This window comes from Athene noctua, chromosome 3 (assembly GCF_965140245.1).
Source record: "Athene noctua chromosome 3, bAthNoc1.hap1.1, whole genome shotgun sequence".
NCBI classification, from domain to species: domain Eukaryota; kingdom Metazoa; phylum Chordata; class Aves; order Strigiformes; family Strigidae; genus Athene; species Athene noctua.
The window spans coordinates 21443550-21468958 of record NC_134039.1 but is presented as its reverse complement, the minus strand read 5'-3'; the positions used below and the strand labels follow the sequence as shown (position 1 = coordinate 21468958).

The 25409-nt window shown below is 36.8% G+C and overlaps 1 protein-coding gene across 1 annotated transcript in view; it reads right to left on the bottom strand.

Annotated features, from left to right (window-relative positions):
• The window catches only part of PIK3C2G (phosphatidylinositol-4-phosphate 3-kinase catalytic subunit type 2 gamma), a 212991-nt gene that overhangs the window by 116620 nt on the left and 70962 nt on the right, over window positions 1–25409 (bottom strand). Inside the window, 4 exon segments of the mRNA XM_074901319.1 lie at window positions 7441–7535; window positions 8628–8721; window positions 19902–20090; window positions 23553–23554. Of these exon segments, the coding sequence (XP_074757420.1) occupies window positions 7441–7535; window positions 8628–8721; window positions 19902–20090; window positions 23553–23554 (380 nt within the window).

Below are 25409 nucleotides of genomic sequence, written 5' to 3'. Positions count from 1 at the left end.
TCCTGATTTACTACTCTGGTTTACATCCCCAAATGTTCCTTTGGGACAAGCAAAGATTATGTGAGGTATCAGTCAGGAAAGATTTTTGAAGGAAGATAAACAACAAAAAAACACTGTTAATGGAAAAAAGATGAAAAGCACAGATGAAAGCCTAGTGTGACATCTGCACAGAGCCCTGCTCTGAATCCCTTTCTCAGCAACACCCACTCCACTTCCTCAGTTCTGTTCAACTCCACAAGTGTGTCATTATAGTCCATCATATCCCGGCATCAGACATAGTAACAGACCACCAAAGTCATCTGTTCACTCCTTTCTACAGAGGATATCCAAAAGACAACACTCATCTTTCATATTCAGTTACATTACTGGAGAGGTTATGACAGACATGACTCGAAGCTAGTAGGGAGTTTTCCAGCATAACTGAAAAATTAGATTTGTCAGCTTCAACATTTTTAAATGTAAAAGGAGCCAAAGAAAAAATAAATCAGACAAGCAGTGTTTGGAAAAACAATGCACTGAAAAACATTTTCCTTAGTTCTACCTTATAAATCAGGAAGCAGCTAAAAGAATTAAGGCCCATTGCTCTGTTTTGGGGTTTTGTGCGTTTTATTTTTTAATTTATTTTTTGAAATCTTTCACCTTTTTCAGTTTATCTTTTCAACTCTAAGTAGGTTCACTTGTACACAAACAGAGTAGTGTGTTTTTTCATTATAGTAACATGTACTGATAACTTTAGCATTTGCAGACTTTTTTATGTTGCACTTGACAATGTTAATCCTCCTCAAACATGATTTTTGGCATGGAATTTTCTCTGTTCCAAAGGGGACACACATACAGAGTTATCTCTATGTTCAGTGACTTAGTTTAGCTGCAGCTGAATACTTGCCTGCACAACTACAATTAATGATGTGAACGATCATGCTTCACTCCGTTGTCACCTTGATATATGATCACAAGGGTGCCTTACCTCTTCCTTTTCATGCTTGCACCCAATTTGGAAAAACATGTAGCATTCCTAGGTTACTAATCAGTCAAGAACACATTCATTCTACTAAGAATAATTAAAATAATTAAAACCAGACATGCACAACTATATTATTTATGTCCTTTGTCAAGGATTCACCAGGTTATATCATATCACATCACTAAATTACAAAAAAGGTTTGGTTGCTTTATTATTTTTTAAATAGATTGCTTTTTTTAAAAGGGTAATTTTTAAGGAAGTGGGAAAACCAAGTACTTCTTTATATTTAAAATGTTAAAATAATATGTTTACATTCTTTGTTAACTTTTCCCAGTAGAGTTTTCATTTTCATTTTTAATTATTTGGAATTTATTTTTATTATCCTTTTAGTTAGAAGTTTAAAAGTTTAAAATGTTTATTATTTTAGTCAGAATATCTCAATTTTTAAAGAGAAATCATAGCATCTGCAACATCTTTGCTCTTTGACAAAGAAATGTCATGTGGAAAGTGCCATTTAAATTAAATAAGTGAAATTAGTTCGAGCAGAACATATCACATTCTTAGTCCTAGAGAATAACCATCTGATTAAAAGGCCACTAAAGTCAATGGAAAGAACCTCATAAACTGCAAAGAGGCATAGATTCAGAATTCTCTTCTTTGTACATGGAACAGTGTAGACAGCAATTTTACAAATATTCCTACTTGCAGGTATAACACCTGAAAATAGGACTAGCTTTTCCTGAAAGTATCATGTCTAGCATGTGAACCAGGCCTTTTGATTATCTCAGTCAATGTGAGTCTGTGCTTTAAGGTACATTTACAAGACTAGGAGCGAGCCTCATGGAGCCCTCCCTGAACCTGAAGCCAAACAGTACAGACATAGTAGGGTGAGTTCCCTCTGCAGCACACAGACTGAATCTTCACTACCCACCACTGCGCTTTGGGTTTCCCTGGTTCCCTGTGTGCTACACCCTGTGGTCACAAGATAAAATTCTGCATTTGAGCCCATAGTTTCATAAATAGTGATGTTTATGTTATAATCCACAAATGGTAGAGACATTAAAAGAGACTGAAGGTCAGTGTTACCCGTATCAGATGGTTCACACCAGCATGCAGGTATGAGTAGAGTGTGTCAAAGCCTGGGCACTTTTGCCCATCTTGTCTTTTAGGGGTGGTTCCTGGAGTGAACTATTCTGAAACGATGTTCCAGTGCTACCTTGGAGAAAGCAGTCCAAGACAGAGCCAGAGAGGAAGGCAGCAGTTAAAAAATATGGCAGACCAAACGTCTAGCACTTGGGTTTGCTCTCCCAGTCCTTTTATTGAGCAGTATTGACAGATCCAGGGTAACTAGTACCTCCTTTTATCAATTTCAGCTGCAGTGACAGCCAGTTCACTCCTCTTTCTTTAGAGCCAGAAAAAAAAATAAAAATTAGTCTAAAATAGTAGGGTTTTTTTCTTAAAATCTACAATGTGTTGAATTAAATGTAAGATGTGGTTTTGTTGATTTAAATATATCATTTTCCCACGCAATCTGTAAATACTGGAAGTCAAATCCAACATAATTATGTTACTCCTTTGTGCTTCTTCACAACAAAATCTTTGTTTCATTTAACACCATCTTTTTCGAAAATTGGAGTCTGAGAAAATTGAAAGTCTGTAAATTAGGAAACAAAGTAATTATCTGTTTTCCAATGCAGTAATCCAGTCCCACATGGCTAATAATGAAGCACTTAGCACAGTAGATGGTTAAATCATTATCTCACAAAAATAGTGTTCTAATTGTGTTATTTACTAAACACATAAGTAACTAAGAGAAAGAAAGGTCTCCAAATTATTTCGTAAGAATTATGAGTTCAGAACTAAAATCCAGAGATATGAATCCACTTTATGGTTGAGGTTCTCTGCAGTCCAAAACAGTGATGATCACATCATGTATTCCAAATTCAGATGAAATTTATAATAATCACTTGGTTGAATTACATGTTACCCTCAAAAGGTTTGTAAGATTGAACAACTCCAGACTTGAACTCCAATCCTAATGCAGAGTAGCAAAACAACTAATCAAACATATACCAGGACTGGTTATTAACAGGTTTAAAGTTACATATATGATTAGGTGATCTTTAGATTCTGATCGTTAAGAAGGACTGAACTAACATAAATCAAAATAGATGACTTTTGTATTTACATTAATTTCATTTTAATGGGTTAGGCTTTTCAGCCTGCTCTACACAGCTATTTAGGAAGCTTATTAATAACTAGCAGACTTGATAACTTCTGACTGTGGGAGGAAGACACCAAAATATGGGAAGAGAAAGAGCTGGAGGATGGCCGCCTGCTTAATGTTCAGATAATTAAGAGTGTTGGACAGATGAATATCTGCTTGATTTACTCCTTCTTTTGAAGTCTTCAAGTAAATTATGGTTAATGTAGACCAGTTTTGACAACGAAAAATATACTTCCTTTCAGAAAATATGTAGCAATAATCTATGGTTTCAAAGCTGGAGTGAAATGCTGCGGAATGAAACTAAGTGGTAACAGTTTTGGAAAACAAAATATTGAGGGACAAACCTCCCAATAGCAGATTATTTAACTGAGGTATTTTTAAACTTTTATATATTGCTTATGTTCTTTTTGCTTCTTACAATTCTTTTTTATATAGAAAAAGAAATTAGAATAAAATATTATGTTCTAGCCTTGAAATCAATATTCTAGTTCAAATCGTTTTCAGTGGGCTGGATTTCACTAAGAGTTCCTTTTTAATCGCATATTCTTATCTATAAAATGTGGACTGAAAAAGACAGATGATTAATCCCTTTTCTCTTGGTTGTCAGTCAAAATGTAGTTGAGAAATGCTGTAAACTAGGTAAGTTCTATAATGTTTTAGTGACTTCGAAAACAAGCTTAAAGGACATTTGCCTTCAGCAAAGATTTCACCTGACTTTTTCTTTTCTTGAGCTAAGCATACCAGATTCTCATGCTCTGCCAAAATTTGCAAACACTTGTGCTCTTCCATGACAATGAAACCTGTTTCTTAGCACCACCTTCAAGCAGCTGCCACAGATCCTAGAGGACACTGTACTTCTTCCCGTTATTCAATCCTCCTGTGGAAGGCAACCATCTGTGAGACATACTCCCAGGCACCTGCTGCCCCAGACAGCTGTTTCCATTGTACACTGCAGCTGCCACCTGTGAAAGCAGCTAAAAGCCAAAAACACTCAAGCAAGTGGGAAACAGGTTGGCAGGTTGCCAGAGACAGAGGGGTAGATTAAAACTCTAGCACAAAACCTGGCAAAAACACCAACCTGTGCGTGAAACACAACAGCAAGGAGATAAACAGAGACTTTCATCAAGCTGAAGGGCCCAGAGGGGCTCAGCAGGTTTCTTTCCCTTCAAGCAACTTTTCTGCTTTGCAAGACCCAGTTTAATAACTTCTCACTGTGGCTCCAGGGAATAGGAAAACTTTCTCCAGCCTTCTTCCCTTCCAGGAACTCAGATGGGAAAATACTAGAATCAGAGTGAATGTCTAGAAGATAGTGGGGCGGGTTAAACGTTCGCTATGCCTCATGGACATTAGGAACTCTTGAAATAAGACTAAAATGGGATTTAAATGGTACATGGGTCCTGTGCTGGCACTGTATGCATGAGCAATTTTAGTTTCCTTGAGAAGGGGAGTGCATTCAAAAGCACCAGTGAGCAGTTGAAACTCAGATGGATGTAAATGGCTCAAGTTCCGCAAGAATTTAGAGAGGGGAAAAGTCACACATGATAAAAAAAAAACCCTAACAAACACAGGGTGTACAATCAATTACCTTTTCACACTAAATAGCAGAGTTGAATGGGACAAATCTGCAGCAGATACAAGCAAAGAACAGACCAAAGCTATCCTGATTTACAACAGCTAAAGATGTGTCCCAAGAATGAATATTCTACGTGTTCTGTACACCCTTGCCAATTACTCTCCAATAATTTTTAAATAAAATCACCAGACAAACTTATAACAGCTTGATGGAAAGGAGTTAACAATTTATTAACCAACATTAATATTAAAAGGTGATGAGCTGGTACATCATTGTTGCATAGCTGCTTGTCTCTGGTGTGCAGGGAAATAGAGTAAATTCTAAATAACTGAAATATTATTATAGATTATATTTGTCATTAAAATTAGCTAGTGCTGGCAGTCACCACCATTTCTGGTAATTAGTTTCTAGATTACAATTTACAACAATACTGTTGTAAAACATGGAAGTTAAAATCAGTTGACTTTTCCCCTGTGGTTCTGGAATGACAACATCAGTTTTCTGAATCCCATTAGAGTCTTCTTATTCAAGTTTTATTTTGGGCAGGTAAACTATGCGCAATGGTGTATTATTTAATAATGGAATGGTAATGTCATTCATTACAATTAAAAATAAATGTAATCTTGTTACTAAACTGTGTTTTTTACCAGTCCTTCCTTTTTGATTCCTAATTTGGTAATGAAACAGAATGCAACACTTGAGAATAAAATGTTACCTAATCCCATTCCTTAGAAAAAGTTATGTGAGTGTACATGCACACACGTTCCCCACATTATCAAATCACTGACCTTCTTTTTAAAATATCTTTAGTGTTAAGTGGAAGAAAACTTCTGTTTTCCATTACTTTTATAAGGACTAAAATTCAAATTCTGAAGTAAATGAAAGCCTTTATTATTAAGGCTTTATTAATAAAAACTATGAAAATACTGTTAAATTTTTGTAAATAGTATTTATGACTTGAGAAACTGCCTTTTAAAATACTGGAACAGGAATATGAATAATTACATAAATTGAAATGTTAGGCAGAAAACAGTTTACTACTGAAGAGCATGGTGGAGCAGAGTAACCAAAGAAAAAGAATGTGTGTAGTGTGATGAATAAAAGAAGCAAAATTTTAAGAGATGTGTGCCATTTAAGTTCTCAGTTTAGATTGAAACATTTGAACAAAAAGCCTAAATAAAAGAGGTACCCAGTATGAACAGAGCTACTATCAGGTGAAAGGCAGTGAATACAGTGAACATTGAGAAGTATTTTATTCAATGTGGGTACGTATAGTTATGCTACGTATTAAGCTATATATAAAATAAATTTATTTTGCCACATTAAATTCTACTGTGCCAGATTAGGATATCTATTACTCAGGATGGACTATCTGCTTTGTATTATCCAAGATTATAATATTAGACAGCTTGAGCAAAATTTGGGAAAAAAGTGGGGATCTACACAGGTCTACAGTGTAAAGTAAAGAGGAAGAAGACTGCAGATCCTTAGTTTTCTTCTGAGAAGAGAGGAGTTAAAGAAAACACAGTCAAACTGATGATGTTCCCGCTGTTCATTGAACTCTAGAAATCATTTCTAATTGCACAGGAAAACTACCAACTCTCTGGGCATATTTAAGAACTCTAGATTTGACATTTTATATCCTGCTTAACTAAGTTTAATATAAGTTAGTAGAAAACATCTCAGGCATATTTCAGACATTGTCAGAAAAATGGCTCGCTAAATGTGGTTCCTCTTTATTTGATGGATATTCTCATTAGGCATGTTACTGTTACCCTACTCATTTCAGTGAAACAAACACATTCATAATTCTGTTATATCCCCACTAACACTTCCAGAGATCATGCAGGTATGAAAGTATGATCTATGCTCTTTCCGACCTCACACTTCATCAACCAGATGATTACATTTCAAGTTGTCTTTTCAGGGAGGAAAGCTTTTGCTTTAAGGGGTCTGAACCAGTTGAACTGTAAATGAAAGCTTAGTTCATCCATCATTACAAAACACAAAAAAGCCAATACATAACAGTTTGATTTTCAGATCACAGGGCAGTTGTTCAGATGACAGAAAGCCGCATTCCTATTCAGAGAGCCTAGAAGTAACAGCACAGCAAACAGAATAACTACTGCATGCGATAATACAATTACAACAGTCCCTATATTGTAGAGATAGATGGCAAATAGCAGTTACTCTCAGGACTGGTACATCTGTATAATCACAGAAAGGAACTATCAGAATCTTTACCATCACAAGTCAGACAAAGGGGTAAGAGATACACTTTGACACACATGAGAAGTGTGACAACTTCAGGAGAGGTCAGAGAATTACAAAAGCAGGATCCTTATAAGTAAGCCAGTGCTGCTTGGAGCTTGCAAATTTTGAGGAAGACTATTTTTGGCTCAAACCAGAAACAGGCAGAAATATACAAATGGGACCTTAAGTGAACTGAACTTCCCCCCCCCCCCGCCTCAAACCAGGGGCAGGATGAAGGCGGAGATAAGTAGGTCTTTCAGACAATTTACTCATACCCAGTACTGAAAGGGAAATAAAGAAGGAGCAAAAACTCTAGGGTTTTCTGTTGATTTTAAACAAAAAGAGAGTTTGACACCAATAGAGTCATGGATAAATTTCACTGTAACAGAAAATGGCTATGGTAGTAATAGCAAATGATCTTACCAGGAAAGTTAATGGGCTGCTTGGATGCTCTGAAGAGAACAATTCATCAGGAGTTTCACGAGAGGGCTTTCAAGACTCCACTCAAACTTGAGCACCTTAACATATAAATTAATAATAAGAACCACTTGTATGCTGGCTTTGTTGTCTTTATAAAAAAAATTAATCAGAAAGGACGCAGTGTTTAGTTTGAAGGAAGCAGTCTGACATGGAGAATGCCCTAGCAATGCAATGATCAAAGAAAAGTCAGGACACAAGTGCCTGACACCATCTGCAAGACAAGCAGATATCATCCTGATTCTGGCTGTGTTGACATATATGTAAATATGTAGCTTTTCTTTCCCCGCTTAAAACTCTCAATGCTATATTTAATTTTTTATCTGATTATCTGTTTTGCTAAATAAACTTGTTTGTGAAACAGAATTTGTGGAAGGTGGAAGGTCACGTAAGCGTCCTGCTGTGTGAATGCTGTAAATTTGTGCAAGTGTAATCTGTATTCATATATATATTTACACATATATATCTATCTAGATATGCATATATATGTGCATGCATTTATACTAATATCTATTTAAAAACACACAAAAAACCCCTGAGGAACTCTGAAATGTGGAATAGTAAGAAATCCATGTGCACAGTGTTACCAAGTAAGGGAATAAAGCTTTCAAAGGTTCCCCCTTAAGTGCAACACAGGACCTACTCAACCACAGTGATTGCTTTGGAAGCAGTAGGCCCATAACTCGGAAAACATTAATTTCCAGTGAAATGCAATGTACATCTATAAAGGGACAATTCTACGCCCAAATTGCCCTGACTACTCTGTGCTGACCATTTTCCCTGTATACGTCTGTGATTTGTTGCAACACCATTTGCTTCCTTCACTGCAACAAAGCCCTGCCACCACCAGACCCTGGTTTGGTGGTCATAGTCAAATCGTTCTCGTTTAGATGCATTTTTTATTTTAGTTTGTTATTTGTAAATACATTCTTGTAGTATACAGAAAAGTTTAATCAGCATGCCAAAACAGTCTATACCTCAGCCCTATTGTTAATTCAGTCATTGCATCAGCTGACCAGCCTTTCTTATTTATTCCTCTTACAATGTATCAATCAAACTGAAAGAATCAAAAGTATTTAATGAAGTTATTGATCCAGACAGAAGGCTTCCTTGGCTATCAATTTCTTCCTTACCTGAACCAGCTGTGGGAGGTATTCTAACAATTCATCATTGGACATATTTTCTATTTGTTGGACTACTGTTCTGTGAATATCTTGATCTGGAAAACTAGAGCAAAACAAATAGTTATCATTAAGAACTACTGAACCACTGCAACTCTCCTGAGCTCTCACTGATATAAAATGTTAGAAAAACAGGTTTTCTCTCAAAATTGAATAGGGAAAAAAAAAATCAGTTCATTTGCTTTACTGTAACAAGAGTCAAGAAACATGTAGCAGATAACTTAATTAGTTTAACTGTTACAGGGTCATACAGGGGAAAAAACCCACCCTGATCATCAAGTATGTTTTAAAATTTGAGCTATCACGTATTGTAATTTACTGAAATATGAAGCAAATTATGAACTTTCTCTTGCAGCTCTTACCTGAAATAGGAAATTTCTGTGCCATGGGAACTTTTAACAGTAAGACTTGTGTTGTTCTGAGTAACAATACAAGAACCTTAAAATTCCCTCACAAGAAGGGTTCATTTCAGATAATTTATTCCAATGTCAGCTCTTCTGGTTTGTATCATAAGACAATAAAAAATATTTTTTAAACTGAAATAATTTTGAAATGGAAAACATGTTTTCTTTTTCGTTTTTCTAAAGGAAAATTTAGTTTAAAAATCAACATCTTCCCCAGAAAGACTCCAAGTCAGTGAAACAGCCATTTCTAATGGGAAAATGTGTAAGTATTCGGCATAAGCTGTATTGTCAACAAATTATGGTCGAAACCAGAATGGCTGTAGCCTAATACAGATTTTGTGATGGAGCTCTCACTATAAAAATGATAAAAGAGGAAAACATGGTGTAGCAGCAATGATAAAACAGGGAAAAAAAGGCTGGATAATATAGCTGTTCAAAACATTTTTCTTTAGAAAAGGAAAAGAATGAAATTTTGATGTAAACTGTTGGATCAAAACTGACTCTTAAGAACATTTTCTCTCTTTCAGAGAAAAAGACAGAAAGTATGCAATGTTTCTTTTAACATTTGAAAGCTGATGAATAATCTTTTAAGGGTTTCTTTTGAAAAAATACAATACAGAAATAATTTCCACATTTTCATATGTTGCATTTGTGACATGAATTGTGATACAGGGAGAATACATCTACACAGAAGTTGCCTAGATCGGTTCAGATTTAGCTGTCCTGCTTTTGAAAGGAACAGATGTGCTCTTTGGTGTATATCTGCTGTGGTGTTACCCTTAACTATCTGTCAGTAATTGAAGCTTATGCATTGACATCCCAAGATTCTTTTTGGTCTTCTGAAGCAAACTGGAAATGTTCATACAGAACTTTTAGTCACCAGAGCTGCAAGAGTGGTCACCTCCGCCAAAGGGGCAAAAATGTCTTCAAACAGCACCAGTCAATCAGATCTTGTTTAAAAGAGCTGCTGGGCTTTGATCTAGTTTTCTGAGGGAAGTACCCGCCCCACAAAAAGCAGTGAATCCCTCCCCTCTGAACTGATACAGCTATTGGGCTCTTTTAAAAATCTCTGATTTGGCAGTCTAGGCATACATAAAAACAATGACTAAAGGACACAGATTATCCTGTCAGTTTGCTCTGGAGAAAGCCCTTTGAAATCAGAAACATCATGTATGACAGAAGGTGTCACCAGGCCACTGCTTTATGGGCTCATCACATAAACAGGCTGCTCTCTTCCCAGCTTCCCATCCAGCACCTTTCGCCAACAGTATATCCTAGAAAAATAAATCAGAAGTGAAACACAGGAGACAGTACCGCATTCGCAGCAATGACTCCTCATTGCTATCAAGAGAGAAAGAGAAATCATAAAGGTAAGTGCTCAGAAGTGTAATAGCACCTACAGCTCTAAACTTGAGCTTTTAAGTTCAATAAAACAAGCTGAAGCAAAACGATATGTACACTTTGATCATCCAACTAACTACAGGCCATCAAATAAAAATGTGGATATTTTGAAAAAAATGGCTAACAGTTCGACATACTTGAAAGGCACAGCTTTCTGTGCTGCCATCAGCTGCCACCTGTAGCACTTTCAAACCCCCTTTTAACAATGTGGCTCAGGTCTGGTTTGATTATTTGTTAGTCTGTTATGGTACATATTTGATGATGTTTTCATACAGTTTATAATTGTATAATGCTGAGAGGGCCTTAATGGGGAGAGAGGGAATACATTATAAATAAATTATCATGATAGCTCCAAATTAGCCTATTCTGCAAGGATTATTTTTTTATTTATTCTAGGCAATCTATTATGAATATAAAGTTGTTACTTTAATATTCACACAGATATTTAGAAGAAAACATATTCGAAGGAGGACTGCATATTAAAAAAAAAAATCCCTTTCATATCATCCTATCTTCTAATTATGCAATTGCTCCAAAGGCCCTGTGTGTCAAGCACGTGCAGATAATATGGAAATTAGTTTTTCCCTTTCCCTTCTCACGTAGTTCAACAAATAACCGAAGAGTGAAATATGCTCTATACAGGCACCAAGTCAAGCAGAAAAATGTTATTAGTTACTGCTTGTTCTTACTAGCAGACAATATTTGAATATATGCAATGCTATAATGAAAGGAACTCCCGTATTTTTCCAGCTAAACAAAGAATGATAAAATTATTTTGATCCCAACCTTTCCAGAAAATTCAACACCTAACATTTGATTTGTTTAGAATTAATTTGCTGTAAGTCAAAACTTAGTTAATGTGCTCTTTTAACTACTGACAATTTGTTAAGCCCCAGATATAATATCCATTGCTCTCTTGAATGTCAGTGTTGGTCAGGGCCACAAGTACGATAGAAAAATATTGAATTCTATTTGTTTTACCCCTCACATTTGTATTTGAGCAAACATAATATCCTCAGAAACACTAGAACTACAGTAAATACTTATGAACTCAACTAGTACTACATGGTCCTTATGCTATTCATGCTTACATACATCAGTATATTTGTTAAAAGCCAATAACAGGATAAGGTCTAGAAGCAGATCTGAGTTAAAAATCCTACCCTTCACATGCCTGGAAACTATGCTATCTTGTAGTCTGGTAATTAATTAGGTCTATAAGTTTTTTTCAAGTGAATAATCTTGTAAACTTTTGAGCATTGCATCAAATCTGATTTTAGCAATCCATAAATTAGTCTTGATTAGAGGACACAATTAATTGATTTTCTGGCTCTGTGACTCAATGCAAGAGAAATCTCTTTAGACCTAAGAAAAATTGTTCAGATAATAGAGGACAGCTCTTTCCAGGGTTTGCTACAATATGTAGTTATTTACACACACTGAAAACTCTGTAAGCAGAGAATTGAGATGAGTGTATCACAATTAATTAAATATTCCAGTCTTTAAGGGTACTCCCCTAAGAAAGAGGAGCTTATCTATATCAGATCCATTTTGCAAAGGATCTGAACTTTAGATTATCAGGTTCCTGACATGTGGCCTCTGGTAGTGATTACAAAGAGACAGGAGATTCAAAGAGACAGGAAGTTCAGGCACTCCTCTTCCCTAGGCTTTTTATGGTTACTGCCAAAATCTCTTGAGAATTTATCTAAAAAAAAAAAAAAAAAAGGCAACTTAACCTCCCAACTTTAAAAATGCTTGTATGACTCATTCTTTGCATAGTTTCAAAATGTTAATTTTCATCCAGGTTTCCAGTTCCTTCTAGTTATATCTTTTATCCTTGACAAACAACCTATTTGTGAATAAATAATTAAATTAATAGAACAAATGTGTTCCTCATTTATTTGCCTGATTGCATTGTAATATATTGTTTCTTCTTTGGGCCAATTTTATTTATTCTGTCTTCAGGTAATGAGTACTTCACAACAGAGACTGTGTCTTCTTACAAGTTTGTTCCAGAGACACTACTACAATATAAATAATTTGTAAATGATTGTTGTTGACTCTAGTCCTTAGCAATAGGTCACAACATGCAGGACTTCAAATTTCCCCTTAACAGCTCATCTTGCAACCTGGATTCTCCTTAAAGTATGAAACTGGTTTCCTTTTATATTTAATCTCAACACCCCTTTTGCTGTTTTGTTCTTCCCTCCCTGCATGATGCTAATGATTGACAGCCACCCATTTTACAACTTCTAAGTAGCTGTAGATTATTAGGTCTCCCTTGAGACTTTAAGATGTTTTTTGTAAAAGTTGAATTTTGAGCTGAATGAACACAGATTACAATTTGCTTTAGAAGTAAGAACAATTTACGGTCTTTGATTCTTTTCATATAGAAAGCCAGTAGGGAGCCATTTGTCTAGCTGTACCTTTCAGCTAAATCACATTCAAACAGAAAACTAAGTGCTGGTGAGGCATCCTGTGGATTTGTGAAATTCTCCTGAGATTTTAGCATCTGCCAGTGGTGACTTGACTGTAAATGAGAAATAGATGTGCATTTTATTTTTAACAATTTTACTATCCTAATTTTATTGCACTGTCTCAACCCTATGGTGGAAGGTATCTGTCAGGTAAACAGAACTGTACAGTTCACTACACTTTCTAGCATGTGAAGATCTCTGTAGAGAACTGCATGGCCTTTTGCAAGTCATCTTTTAAGTTAGAGGTTTATAACATGTCATATATTTCTGCAATTCCCTTCACATTTTATGCTGTGTTGCATTTTCAAAAAAGACAGACTTTGATCTCGTGAAATTCATGTTATTAGTCTGGAAGAAACAGGGAAGGCTGAGCTAGCAAACGTACTGGAATGAAGATATCAACTGAAAACAAAAAACCCCTTTAAGTAGTAAAGGCTATCATGTCACTGATGGGTGCAACTGGGCCAGGAGAGAAAGTATGGAAGAACTGTTTAAAAGAATAGACAAATGAGTTTTGGTTGGCAGTTTAAGTATTTTAAAAGTAATTAGACAGAAAGAGAGGAGAAACTTAAAAAATAATGATTAAGGAATTCCTTTAGTTTTAGCACACAAACAACATTAACAAGGCTTATTTGCTTTCCATTGGTGATTTTTTTTGGTCCTTTGAGGACTTCTAAAGAAAACATTGTGTGACTGTATGAAGATCAGAAAATGGCAAGGACTAAAAGAAAGATAACAAATGCTGTCAGTAAAAAGGACACTGGATTTCCAAATTTTTCAGTTGAAAAAGAGTAATATATTCACTCCTCCTTCTGATAAGATAAGCGAAGCCTCCCCATCCCCACACATTGCAAAGCTCATGGTCAGATATACTAGCTATTGCTTTGGCTGGTCAACTGGCAGATGGATCTGTAGAATTTACTCACTGAAAATACTTACATAGATTTTATATAAGAAATTCTGACTAAAACAAATAGTAATAAATTTAAGATGTCATGAAGACCATATGGTGAACCATGTCCTAGGAAAGAACAAGAGTAGGAAGAAATTAACAAAAAGTAGTTTTCCATTTGAAACCTGTATGATCTAGAAGGTTCTTCCCATCCCAGAGACAGACTTTGTTCTCTGTTACATTAAAACAAAAAAGAATAAAACATGAAAAGTTTGATTATTTACAGATTTAGCCTGCTGATTAGATTGTGCTTTTATGTATGGAAAGCATACCATATCCTACATAGTTGTTCATTGTTAGTTGTTCAACAGTGCCAAGAAAGTGAAAAATTATTAGAGGCAGTAAAAAAAAAGTAATCACATTCAATGCTTAAAATGAAGAGTTGTCTATTCCTAACAATGCATACATCCCCACATAAGTTATTACTAAATTTCATGTACATTACTACAATGCAGTTTTGAAGTTTTATCAGTAGTGTGTTCTGTAGAAAATATCAAATTAATTGTGGTCTGTTGTTTTGTTCTTATCTTATTTCTTTGCATAAACCCATGTTTGCTCTCCACATTGAGATAAAACTACAGCCGTTTAAACCAAGTAAGATGCAAAAGGGCAAGATAGGCTCTAGTTGTGTCTGATAAATACTCTGTTGGGCATTTGTCACGACCCAGACTAGAAGCCCAGAGAATCCCAATGGTTCCATGATCCCCTTGGGTTAAATTAAGGGGAAATGACACCAAACAACCTGCTAAAATCTTTTATTTGGGGTAGAGAACAATTTAAACTTAGAAAAGGATAATAAGTAATGTGATCTCTTATAAATCTATGGAGAAGAGAGGAATGGAGAGAGTCAAAGAAATCTGGATCACCACCCCTGGATCCAGCGTTGTCTCGTGTCTAGTAATCCTGGGTGGTGGGTGCACACACGGCAAAGTTTCTGCTGCCTTTTTAAGTTCATCTTATTAACTGATAAGCATACTAGACGAGGAGGGGCAGGTATTCCACAAATTCATTTCCACAAGAGACAAGGAAAAAGGTGAAGCATGGGTTCCAGTTAAGTTGGTTTTCGTTGCTCAGCTTTGGTTTTTCCTCTGTTCCCAGAGATCTTATCACACATCCCAGAAATTATCACCTCATTAGTTCTTGCTACCACTTCAGTGGTGAAGGTATGAAGTCATTAGCAAGGCAAGCATGGTGTCTGGCTTGCACAACAGAGCCACAAAGTATCAGGCTTAGCCGTACTTGTGCTTGAGGGAAAACAACTTGGTTTCTGCTCAGTCCATGTCTCCCCCTCTGAGGCTTATCTAAGGAGTTTGACAACCCAACTGCAAGGGAGTGGGGGATGCATCCTTCAATACACTCCTGCTTCCTTGGGTGACGTTCCTCAGACTTATCCAAAGGCCACAGTTTGTCCTTGAGGTTTTCTGTGTCAATGAATATTTGAGGCATTACTTCCTTCAGTTCCTTACAGCATTCTGTTGTGGACTCTCAGGGAACAGCTTAAATTCTGCTTTTATTAAACAATTACAATCTGATTCAACAATTCTAAATCAATTTGGCTTTCAAAGGTGTAATTACGAACAAAGTCTGGCTTCAATCGATCACATTTTATTATAATTACTGGTTAGAAAGTGAGCTTCAGATATATTGGTATATATCCTAACCTCTGAAACTCTATAGCTACCCTGCTATGCAACATGAAAATCAATGATAATACTGTGAGAGTCAAAGGCTGAGGGATGCTATAACTAAAAGGGCATCTTCTCTGGCAAAGGAGAGCTGGGAGGAGTCATATTTACTCTGCCTGGTCCATACAGGGGATTAAGTAAGGTAGTACAAATCCCCTCTGACACCTTAATGTCTGATCTCAAAATCATCTGATTTGGCACATGGTTTTAAAAGAATGTCCTTTTCTGTGCACCTTCCCTGACAGAATTTAGCAGGAAGTTTCTAGGAAAAACTGCTAAACCTACCAGGGAGTTCTGTCTTCACCTCCACTGTCTACATCAAAAAATTGTCTCTTCAGAACAGTTGCAGCCATGTGCAGTGCTGGAAAATGACATACCTCCTTCTTTGGTGGCTGTTTCTTGATTCTAGCTCTATTTCCTTACTCCTAGCCACAATGTCTCATAGGGCTGCAAGTGTATCCTAGACACGCCAGAAAAACATTCTGCTGTTTGGGTTAATGAATATATTTGGGCTTTAGTTTTTGATAATTTAAATAGCAAAATAATGTGACAAAAAATTTTAAGTACAGATGTTCTCTACATACACAAAACAACAGCATGTTAGCAATGCATCATAAGTGATGGCATTTCTAATATTGTCTTTGGTTTCTTTCTGTCATCAAGAAAATTCTCTGAATAAACAACTGTACTGGTGTCATTTCCCTGGCTACTGTGCCATGCAGTGTACATACAGTTATAGAAAGTTCTATCTCCACTAAAGCTTGGCTTTTTACCAAACTCAGTAAGTAAAGTCAATGGTAAAAATGCACAGGGCACTAATAAGCAGTACTGAGTAGGAGGGACCAGCTCCATACCTCCTGTCTTAGGGAAAATTTTATTTTTTATATGTCTTATAATCATCCTTCCCTGAAATTAGAAGTAAAACTGAGAGTGTAAAATCTTATTCTACACTTCCCCCTGCCATCCCCTTCATCCCGTATTTATTGATTAAGGAAATATTCACTGGTTTGTTTTTTGGGTTTTTTTTTTTTTTAAGCATTGGCTTCTGGGGCTTTAAGAATCAATGCACTTGCTGCAAGTACTGGATGCAAGGTTGCTGCTAAATTTATCTGTGAATGTACCATGATTGTGTTTCCATTTTATGAAAGTTCTTCCTTTCCACTGCATAAATGAGTATGTTATCATTTGGCTGCCTTGAGATGTGCCTGAAAAGTGGAAGAGCATAAGCAAGAGAGACATGCTCAAAGAACAAAAAACATTATTAAATTGTACATTTAACTGTGCAGTGAATAAAACAATTTAGAAGTTTCAAAAAGCTGCAAAGAGCATTCTAACTCAGATGCCTGGTAACAAGGCTTAATCTAATGGGCCATGATACCTCTCCTTAAGCTCTGTGATGCTGTCTTCTAACAGGCAGTGAGGAAGTGCCTCCAATGATCTTCATTTCTTTATCCTTGCAAATGTGAGGTTGCGTTTTATCATCAGGACAGATGCTGCTTTTTTGCTCTGAAAAGGAGGATAATTTCAAGTTCCCAGCCCAAGGTTTGCAAAAGTGACTAGTGATTTTGAATACCCTCTCTAAACTGAATAAAGAGTAAGCACATACCTGCAGGAGAAATTTAGGTTCTCTTCAAGACACTGCAAGCTTCCAGTAAAGGAAGCATCCAAAATTCAGAGTGATTGGAAACTCTTGGTCTCTTCTATGGTATTACTAACAGTGTGGTAAATTGTGGTACATAGAAATGATACAACACAGAGCTGAGCTGTGGAGGTCCTTGCTACAGGACATTCTGAAAGCCAAACGTTTATGTGGAATCAGTTTTTATTTGGAAAAAAATTGTAGAAAAAAAAGTGCAAGAGGGCCCTTAAACTAAAAAAATTCTGTCTCAGGAAGTCTCTGAGCCGCAGATTACTAGAAGTTGAGAGAGTAGTGCAGTGTCATTATGTTTGGCCCACTCACACTGTCTGCCTTAAGACATCTGTCTTTGGTCACCATTGGAGACAGGATGCCCTAGACAGACTTTTGGGCTGATTTACTGCAGCTGCATTGTTTCATTATGTTAACAATACATGTAGACAAAGATCAGCTCTAATTTATTTTACTTACCTATGATTTGATAGTGATGGTAACATAAGTCCTTAAAATAGACATGAATATATAGAGAACATTTATTTTATATTCTGCTCATGTGTTATAGCATGAAAGATTCAAGTTCATATGTCTCAGTAACCACAAGAAATCAGAGACCTGTTTTGTGGATGATGGAAGTGAGGAACTGAGTTGATAAATTGTCATTGCCAAACATAATACAGGATAGAGTTGAATGAACCTTCAAAACCAGCTCAGTTATGGAGAATACAATCCAAAGTCAATGAAGGTAATGCTGAAGATGATTTGGGCTCTATCCAGTTTTACTTTACATTTCAAAATGATTGAAATCTAAGAAAAAGAGAACCAAGAGAAGAAACCTCAGAAATCTATTTATATGGAAGATACTCATCTCCTTCAACCCACTGTCTCAATTTGCATATACACGTCTCTCAGCAGTTAAATCGCGTGACCAAGACATCTCTAAGGAAATGTAATCCCTCTGTTTCTGAAGGTTAGTTTCCCAGTTGTTCATTCACCTACAAAATATTGTGGATATATGAAGGAGAGAAATTTTTTTTAAAGATGATTTGTACTATGATCCAGAACTTCTTTCTGTAGTGTTACCATGAAGCAAAATTAAAAACCTGCTTGAAATTATCTTTTGTGAGAAACAAACTAAAGGGACAAACCAGCTAAGAGCCTGATCAGAAGTACTTGTTCTTTGGCAAGACTGCAGGTGCCAGCCACTCCCAACGGTGTCACCAGGAGAGACAAAGTGATGACATCTTCCATCTTTTCATGACAGCAATCTTTGTGATAGCCAGAAGGATCAGTGTGTACACCGCATCCACTACCTACAGAGAAGCTCTGTGACAGGCTGAGTCATATTAAATATCCTGTGAAACACCTGGCAGGACTGATATTCTGGACCACACCCTGATGCAGAGTCACATCTTCAAAGAACAGTCAAGCTCTTCAGTTGCAGAAATGCCACCCATACACAGAAACAAGATTTGACAAACGTCTGATCTGAAAGCCTGGCATGCTCTGACAAAGCATTCCAAAATCTCTTGCTGCTTTGGGGTGTGGAAGACAACAGACTGCCCATATACTTTTTTCTCATGGTTCTTTTACAGATTTGAAATGGATTCTAGTAATTAAATAATGGTAAATAAGATGACATACTTCAGAATCTTCACTTCCACATCATTCCCACTAAACATAAAAAAGACATGTATGCAAACATGTCAAACTGCTAATAGTTCACATAGAAACCTGAGACACAGGTATTCTTAGGAAATTGCATCCAGAGGGAAATAACAGTCCATAGTCAGTTTTATATTATTAAAGCATTATTTGTTTTTTAATCACGTGGTGAGTGTATGCAGCTTTTCCTCAATTAAAGCTTTAGATGATGTATTTTTTTTCTAAAGGTACAACATGGAACTGAGATTGCAAAACTGGTGCAGCTTGTGCTTACCCAGATGAACAAGGGCTTGTTAAACCAAAGTTGCTCAACCATTGCATCCATACGTTTAATGTTTTCACAGGTAGGTAACTTAACACAAAATACCTCCCAAGGTTTTGGAGTAAATGCAGCTGCTGACACAGATTCTGCCCCTAATATCTGCTGTTACAGTCATAGGAAAGACTACCTCCAGCATCAGGAAAGCCTTCCAACAATCAGCTCCCAGTGTAAGAAGTGGGGGTGTACCATCACAACAAAGTTTTTTCAAATTGTGGTGTACTGACTTCAAATTTTCATCCTGTCTACTTCAGAAAGATAGAATACAGGTGGGACTGCACATATTTACATGGTATAATAATCTAGAAGCATATTTCAGCGCACCTTATCTCCCATTAGTCACTTTATATCTGTACAGTAGTTTGAACATATGGAGTGCTATGTAAGTGCTAAGTATTTGACTGATCAGCTGTTACTAGAAACGACCGAATCTGCTACAGAAAATTAAATACTCTCTTCTTTCTCCTGAGAAATAGAAAACCTCACCCAAGAAGGCAGGGCTGGCACATTCAGCTCAAGGTCATCACAAGAGTTGTGACTATATCTTCACTTTGACACAGGAACAGAACTGAAAGTACAGTCAGTGAACCAAAGCACGATACTGTCCTGAGCAAACTTAAGTGCTGCATTAATCAGCACATGATCATTCTGTTTATTGTTAATTTTCCTACTTGGTTAATTTTCCCTTACCTGGAAGTCAGAAGCCCAAGCACCTCCAGCAGGTTAGAAAATCTCCATCTCCTCAACATGGCATACATTTTTGATGTGGTCATTCGATCCCAACTGGGTGCACTGCCCAGTATCAGAGGAAGGGAACAATTTTGATTATTGCAGTAGTAAAGATAAAACCACAAGGTTCTTTTCTGTTGCTCAGAGAGCCTGGAAGAGATCAGAAATTCAGTTTGAAATTAAAACCACCTGAAGCTTTGTGTAGCAGCAAACTTTATTGTACAGAGGGGCCAAGTCATACAGTACACTGATTTTGCACTAAGTACATGTTTTCCTCTGGGTAGGATATAATTTTTGTGCAGACCAGCTTTTATAAGAAAAGTGATACTTATAATCTGAATCTGTCAGCCTTGGGTCATATAAAAATGAAGTGTCAAAAGACACGCATATGTGGTTATTTCACTTACCCAGCACTCTCATTTTTCTTCTCCACTGTCCCTGTTGTTGGTTGGTTTGTTTGTTTGTACTGGGGTTTTCTGACAGAGACAAAGAAGATGCAGTTATCACCAGATAAACTGTTGTTACATCCATCTGCTACACATTGTCTCTAACTACTGTAACAACTAGACACGCAACATTGCTAGCCATAGCTTTTAATCCTGTCCTTGCTTTGACTGTTTAATGCAGGTGTGTCAACTTTTAAGGTATTTGCATATAAAATAGGGTTTAGACACATCCATGCACATACATAAGAACAAGCGTGTGCATGCACACACACACACACAGACTGTGATTATCCTTAGCACTAGTATGAGTTTGGAAAAGGGAAAAAAAGCTCCCAGCAACTTCTATGTTCACAAGGTCTGGCATGTTGTACTTCACTGTACTCACTTCCAAAAAAGGATGCAATACCGAATTCCTCATACAGATATTAGATACCTAAATGACATATTGATAAAATGGTCAGTCCTCACACCATATTTCACTGTAGTGAGAAATGCTGCAGAATAATTTTTGCTATATATGCTCTGATTTGTCAACAGTTCAAATGTCTTTGCCTCACACATATTAAGTCCTAGGTTTTGATACCATCAGAAAACATAAAAATAAATTCCCTGTGAAAGAAAAGCTCATTCTCCTTAATATGATATCAGAGCCTTCAAAAGCAAGCTTTGAGAGTGCAAACTGATCTCCAGTTCACACAAATCATTACTAAAACCAAGAGGAACATCATTTTCTTGGTCATACTTGACCAGATTGCTGATCCATCTACTTCACAACATAATGTAACTGTGACTTTCCATATTAGATATTTCAGAGCAAGGTGTGAGAAACCTTGTAGAAGGTAGTAAGTAAATAGCTCATTTCCAGCCAAGTGTTTCATTACCCAGAAGCAGGGCTCAAAAGCCAATTGTTTACATTCTTTCCAAGGCCTTCTTCCTTCTATTTCAATGTTTGTGGATGTTTTTAGCCAAAAAACCCATCTTAGCCCTGCTCTAACTGCCAAGATTGTGGCTTTCACAACTCATAGAAGTGAGTTCCTTTGGCTCTGTATGCACTAGAGAACTTTTCTTTGCAATTTTGAGTTGGCAAGCATTTAGGAACAGAGAGCACCAGTACAAAGATGGGCATGTTTTTTACCGTCACAAGAGTGAATATTTACTTCTTTCGTTTAGAAGAATAAGCTCGTAAATGTATGCAGAAGATGAACCTAATTGTGATACAAATTCTGTCATGACTTTTCAGTAATAATTTCAAGAAAAGTATCATTTTGGTAACCATTTCAAGAAACAGCTTCAGAATTCACAGCATGTCTATTGTAACAAATTATAGATGTCTTTGTGTTTGCATGAAGAAACACAGAAAAAGATAAAAGTAGGCCTAAGACTTTATTGCCTGCCTGGTAATCTTATGCATTCGGATGGGATACTGCAGGACAGTTCATCTAAAGGACCCCTTCTATATGTTGACTTTAAACAGAGATTTAAGCTTTCAAACAGCATGCTCCAAACTAGATGATCTGTTGTTCAGATTAAAGCCACTAAAGCTGCTACTGAGCTTGCAAAGGGAGATAAGAAATCAATCCTTGTATCAGGTTTTCTAAATAACAGATTTTTCCCTCTGACTTTGCTCCAGAGACAATGCCATTTTCTCTTTACATGTTTTAAAGATCAGAGCTGAAATTAAAGGTTGAGTGGGGTGGGGTATTTTTATGTTTTAAGTTTCTTAGCTGTAACTAAAGTTTACATATACATGTAATAGGACATTTAAGGTAAAAGTATTTTGCATACATATAGCATCTGAAGATTGTTATACTAATAAAGATGTTTCTTTGGTTCAATATGGATAAGATGCTAATATATCCTCTTTATTGATAAAAACACAGTTTATGGTTTCTTTAGGTAGAGTTGTATCTAAATTTCTCTGCATATAACAGCTATATTAAAATCGATAACCGTCTGCTCAACACAAAAAAAAAAAAAAAAAAAACTTAAAACTTAAATAGTTCAGTAGTTTTCATATTAAACATCTTCATTAATCCCCTTACCCAAATAAAAAAAAATCTGGCTTCTGTGCAAGCTTTATTAGCTGGTCTTACCACTTTTTTGTGGGGGAAATGGCAAAAATGAGTTTAAATGTTTCCGAGCTGGTTTTGTTGCTCATATTCAGTACTACAGCAGAACAAGACAAAAGGCAAGAAGAGGAAAGAGCAGCAAAGCTTAAAAATGCAAATTGCTGTCCCCCAGCACTGAAGATAATTTGCACAAGTGAGAACAAGAACACTAATGAGAACTCCCGTGGACAGACTAGCAAAGTGTGCAGCATCACTGCACTTTTTTAGACCTGCTCCACTATTCACCCAACTGGAAGTAGTCTTTCTGATCACAATTCACTCCTGTGATGACTGGTAGGCAAGCTAGATTCTTACCAGGAAAGTGATAAAAAGGAAAAGAAAAAGGGAAGCTGAAAGAGAGGAAAAAATAAGGTAGAAGGAAAACGATAAGTGAAGGAAAGAAAGATGGCAGAAACAAGACTCTCATCTTCCTGGCTTCAAACCAGTCTCTGATCCTTACACTGGGAGCCACTGCACACAAGCAGGCTGCATCAAATTTGAAGAGCAGCCATTATCTCAGATGGCTACTTTTCTGGGGCTTGTATTTCAAACATAGTAATCCTAAAAGGAATCAAAGGCTCACATCTGAAATGTTTTCAGAAGTCAGCCAAAGTCGCTGGCAGTAACTAATGAATTCTCTTGGTGTCCCCTCTCTTAGCTGGTTTGGTGATGACACCAAAGATCACACAGCAGCAGTGTAGGGCTGTGAGGAGCACAAGTGCCATAAGGTGAAGTTAATTTCCTTTAGTCCTCCTGATCCCCTCATTAATCAACATCCAAGAGATATTGGCCATGGGGACCAGCGATCTGTGCCAGCTACTAGAGAGCCAGAGGTGCGAGAGTCAGATACTGGGAAGACCATATGTCTGGACCAGCTACTGAGGAAACCCATGTCTGTTTCCTCAGTAAGGAAACTTTTCCTCAGGATACAGGAAGAGGCCCAAGTGCCAGCAACCAAATTGGAGTGTGGCTGTGAACCTTGGGGGCTCATATGTCTGGGTGTCAGCAGCTGGAGAGAGCAGGAAGATCTGGGGCCACCAACTGGATAGACTGAGCACAACTTCTGAAGCAATCAATATTTTGATACTATATATAAAAATGTGTATGTGTATGCATGTGTATATATTCCACCAGGAGACTGATCCTGATCAGGCAGAGAGGAGGAACAGAATCAGGCTGTCTCGTCTGTTTTGTGGCAGTGTTGCACATTTGTGTGCATGCTGGTGAGGTACTGCTTTCCTCATGTGTTGATATCAGGAATACACAGTCCAGCTTACTATCTGAACTTGGGGACATGGAGCCACAGCAGCCTTGCATTCATAACACTACTGGATTCAACAGCCTATAACAAGAACAACCATGCAGCTGTCTGGTTTTTTTTTGTTTGTTTGTTTTTTTTTTTACCATAGGGTTAAGAACATTTGCTGTCCATTCACATGTGCCCTCTGCCTTCAGTAGAGGGAACAGAAAGATCCTGACAGCCTGAGAATGGTTTCTTAGTTTCTAATGAGACACCCATTTATTTAAAAATTGTATTTAAGGTCTGTAAGCCTGAGGCATCATCATACACATACATCACCACTAAGACTACCTAAATTCCTCTCTTTTTCTTGACATACCAAAAAAATAAGGAAGAGATCTTTAGGTATCATGGTAATAATGTGCTAGGATACCAGTATATTGTTAGAAATTTTTTTAATGAAAATCTATCATGACTGAGGAGGTAAAAAGAATTCCTCTGATACAGATACAACAAAAATTAGAGGCTGACAGACTCCTTCTAGTTAGATAGTACTTAAAAATGGAATTCCTTTATTCAAACCCCAAAGAGTCTTTCTTTCACCTTGATGATTCACTTGGTAGACCAGCACAGTGTTTGACAATCCGGCAGAGCTCAGTACAATCTGCAAACCTGGAGATTTTCCCACTTACTTCCTTCTTCATGTCATTGATGAAGATGCTGATTAAAACTGGTCCCAGCCTTGAGCACTGAAAGATCTTACTGTTGATTCCTCCGTTCTGAATAGCCACCATTAAACATCCAATCTTTACCTCTAAACCCATGGCAACTTCATTTCTTTAACGATATGATGTGGAATCTCAGTAAAGTTTTCTGAGCATCCAACTGTCTTATGTCCACCAAATTCCCAATATCCATGCACCCACTGACAACCTTCTAGGACAGAAACAGGTTGGTGAGGCAGGGTTTATATTCACAGAAGCCACAATGGCTCTTTTCTGACAAATTACTCCATACTTAGCTAAATGCTTAATGATCTTATTCTTCTTATAGAACCCACCATTTTACCATGAATAGAGATCAGATGCATTGGCTTGAAGTTTTCCAGATCACTTTTGGAGCATATTTTGAAGGTGGAAATTTTGCTGGCACCTTGCCGGTGCCCTAACACAGTGGCTATTTGCAATAAAATACTGACCTCCCATTCATATTTAAAAGTAAAGTAAAAAAGAACCAAATCACCGATTCCATGATTAATAAAAATAATTTTACATTTCATCCTGTATTTTAAAAGTTGAGGTAAACATCAAATACATCAGCAAGTTTGTCTCATATTTCTTTTGAGAAATTAATTTAAAAACCCCAAACAGACAACATAGAAATCAGCACAGAAAAGTCTTCTTAACACATACATCACATCCCACTGAGAGGGCTGAAATGGCTTTAAGTTATTTAGTTATTGCACAACAAATGCACCTTTTGGCCTTCGATGGAGGATTAATTCACACAATTAATTGTGACTGGTATAATAGCTCTCTGTGAGCACCTGTGTTCCCAATTCCACCCTGATTATATACAAATGTATTTTATACAGTACATAATCCTAATTGATAGCATAACATATAGCTGAGTGTATTAACTTGCTTCAGTATATACAGTGTGTTTTGTTTCACTT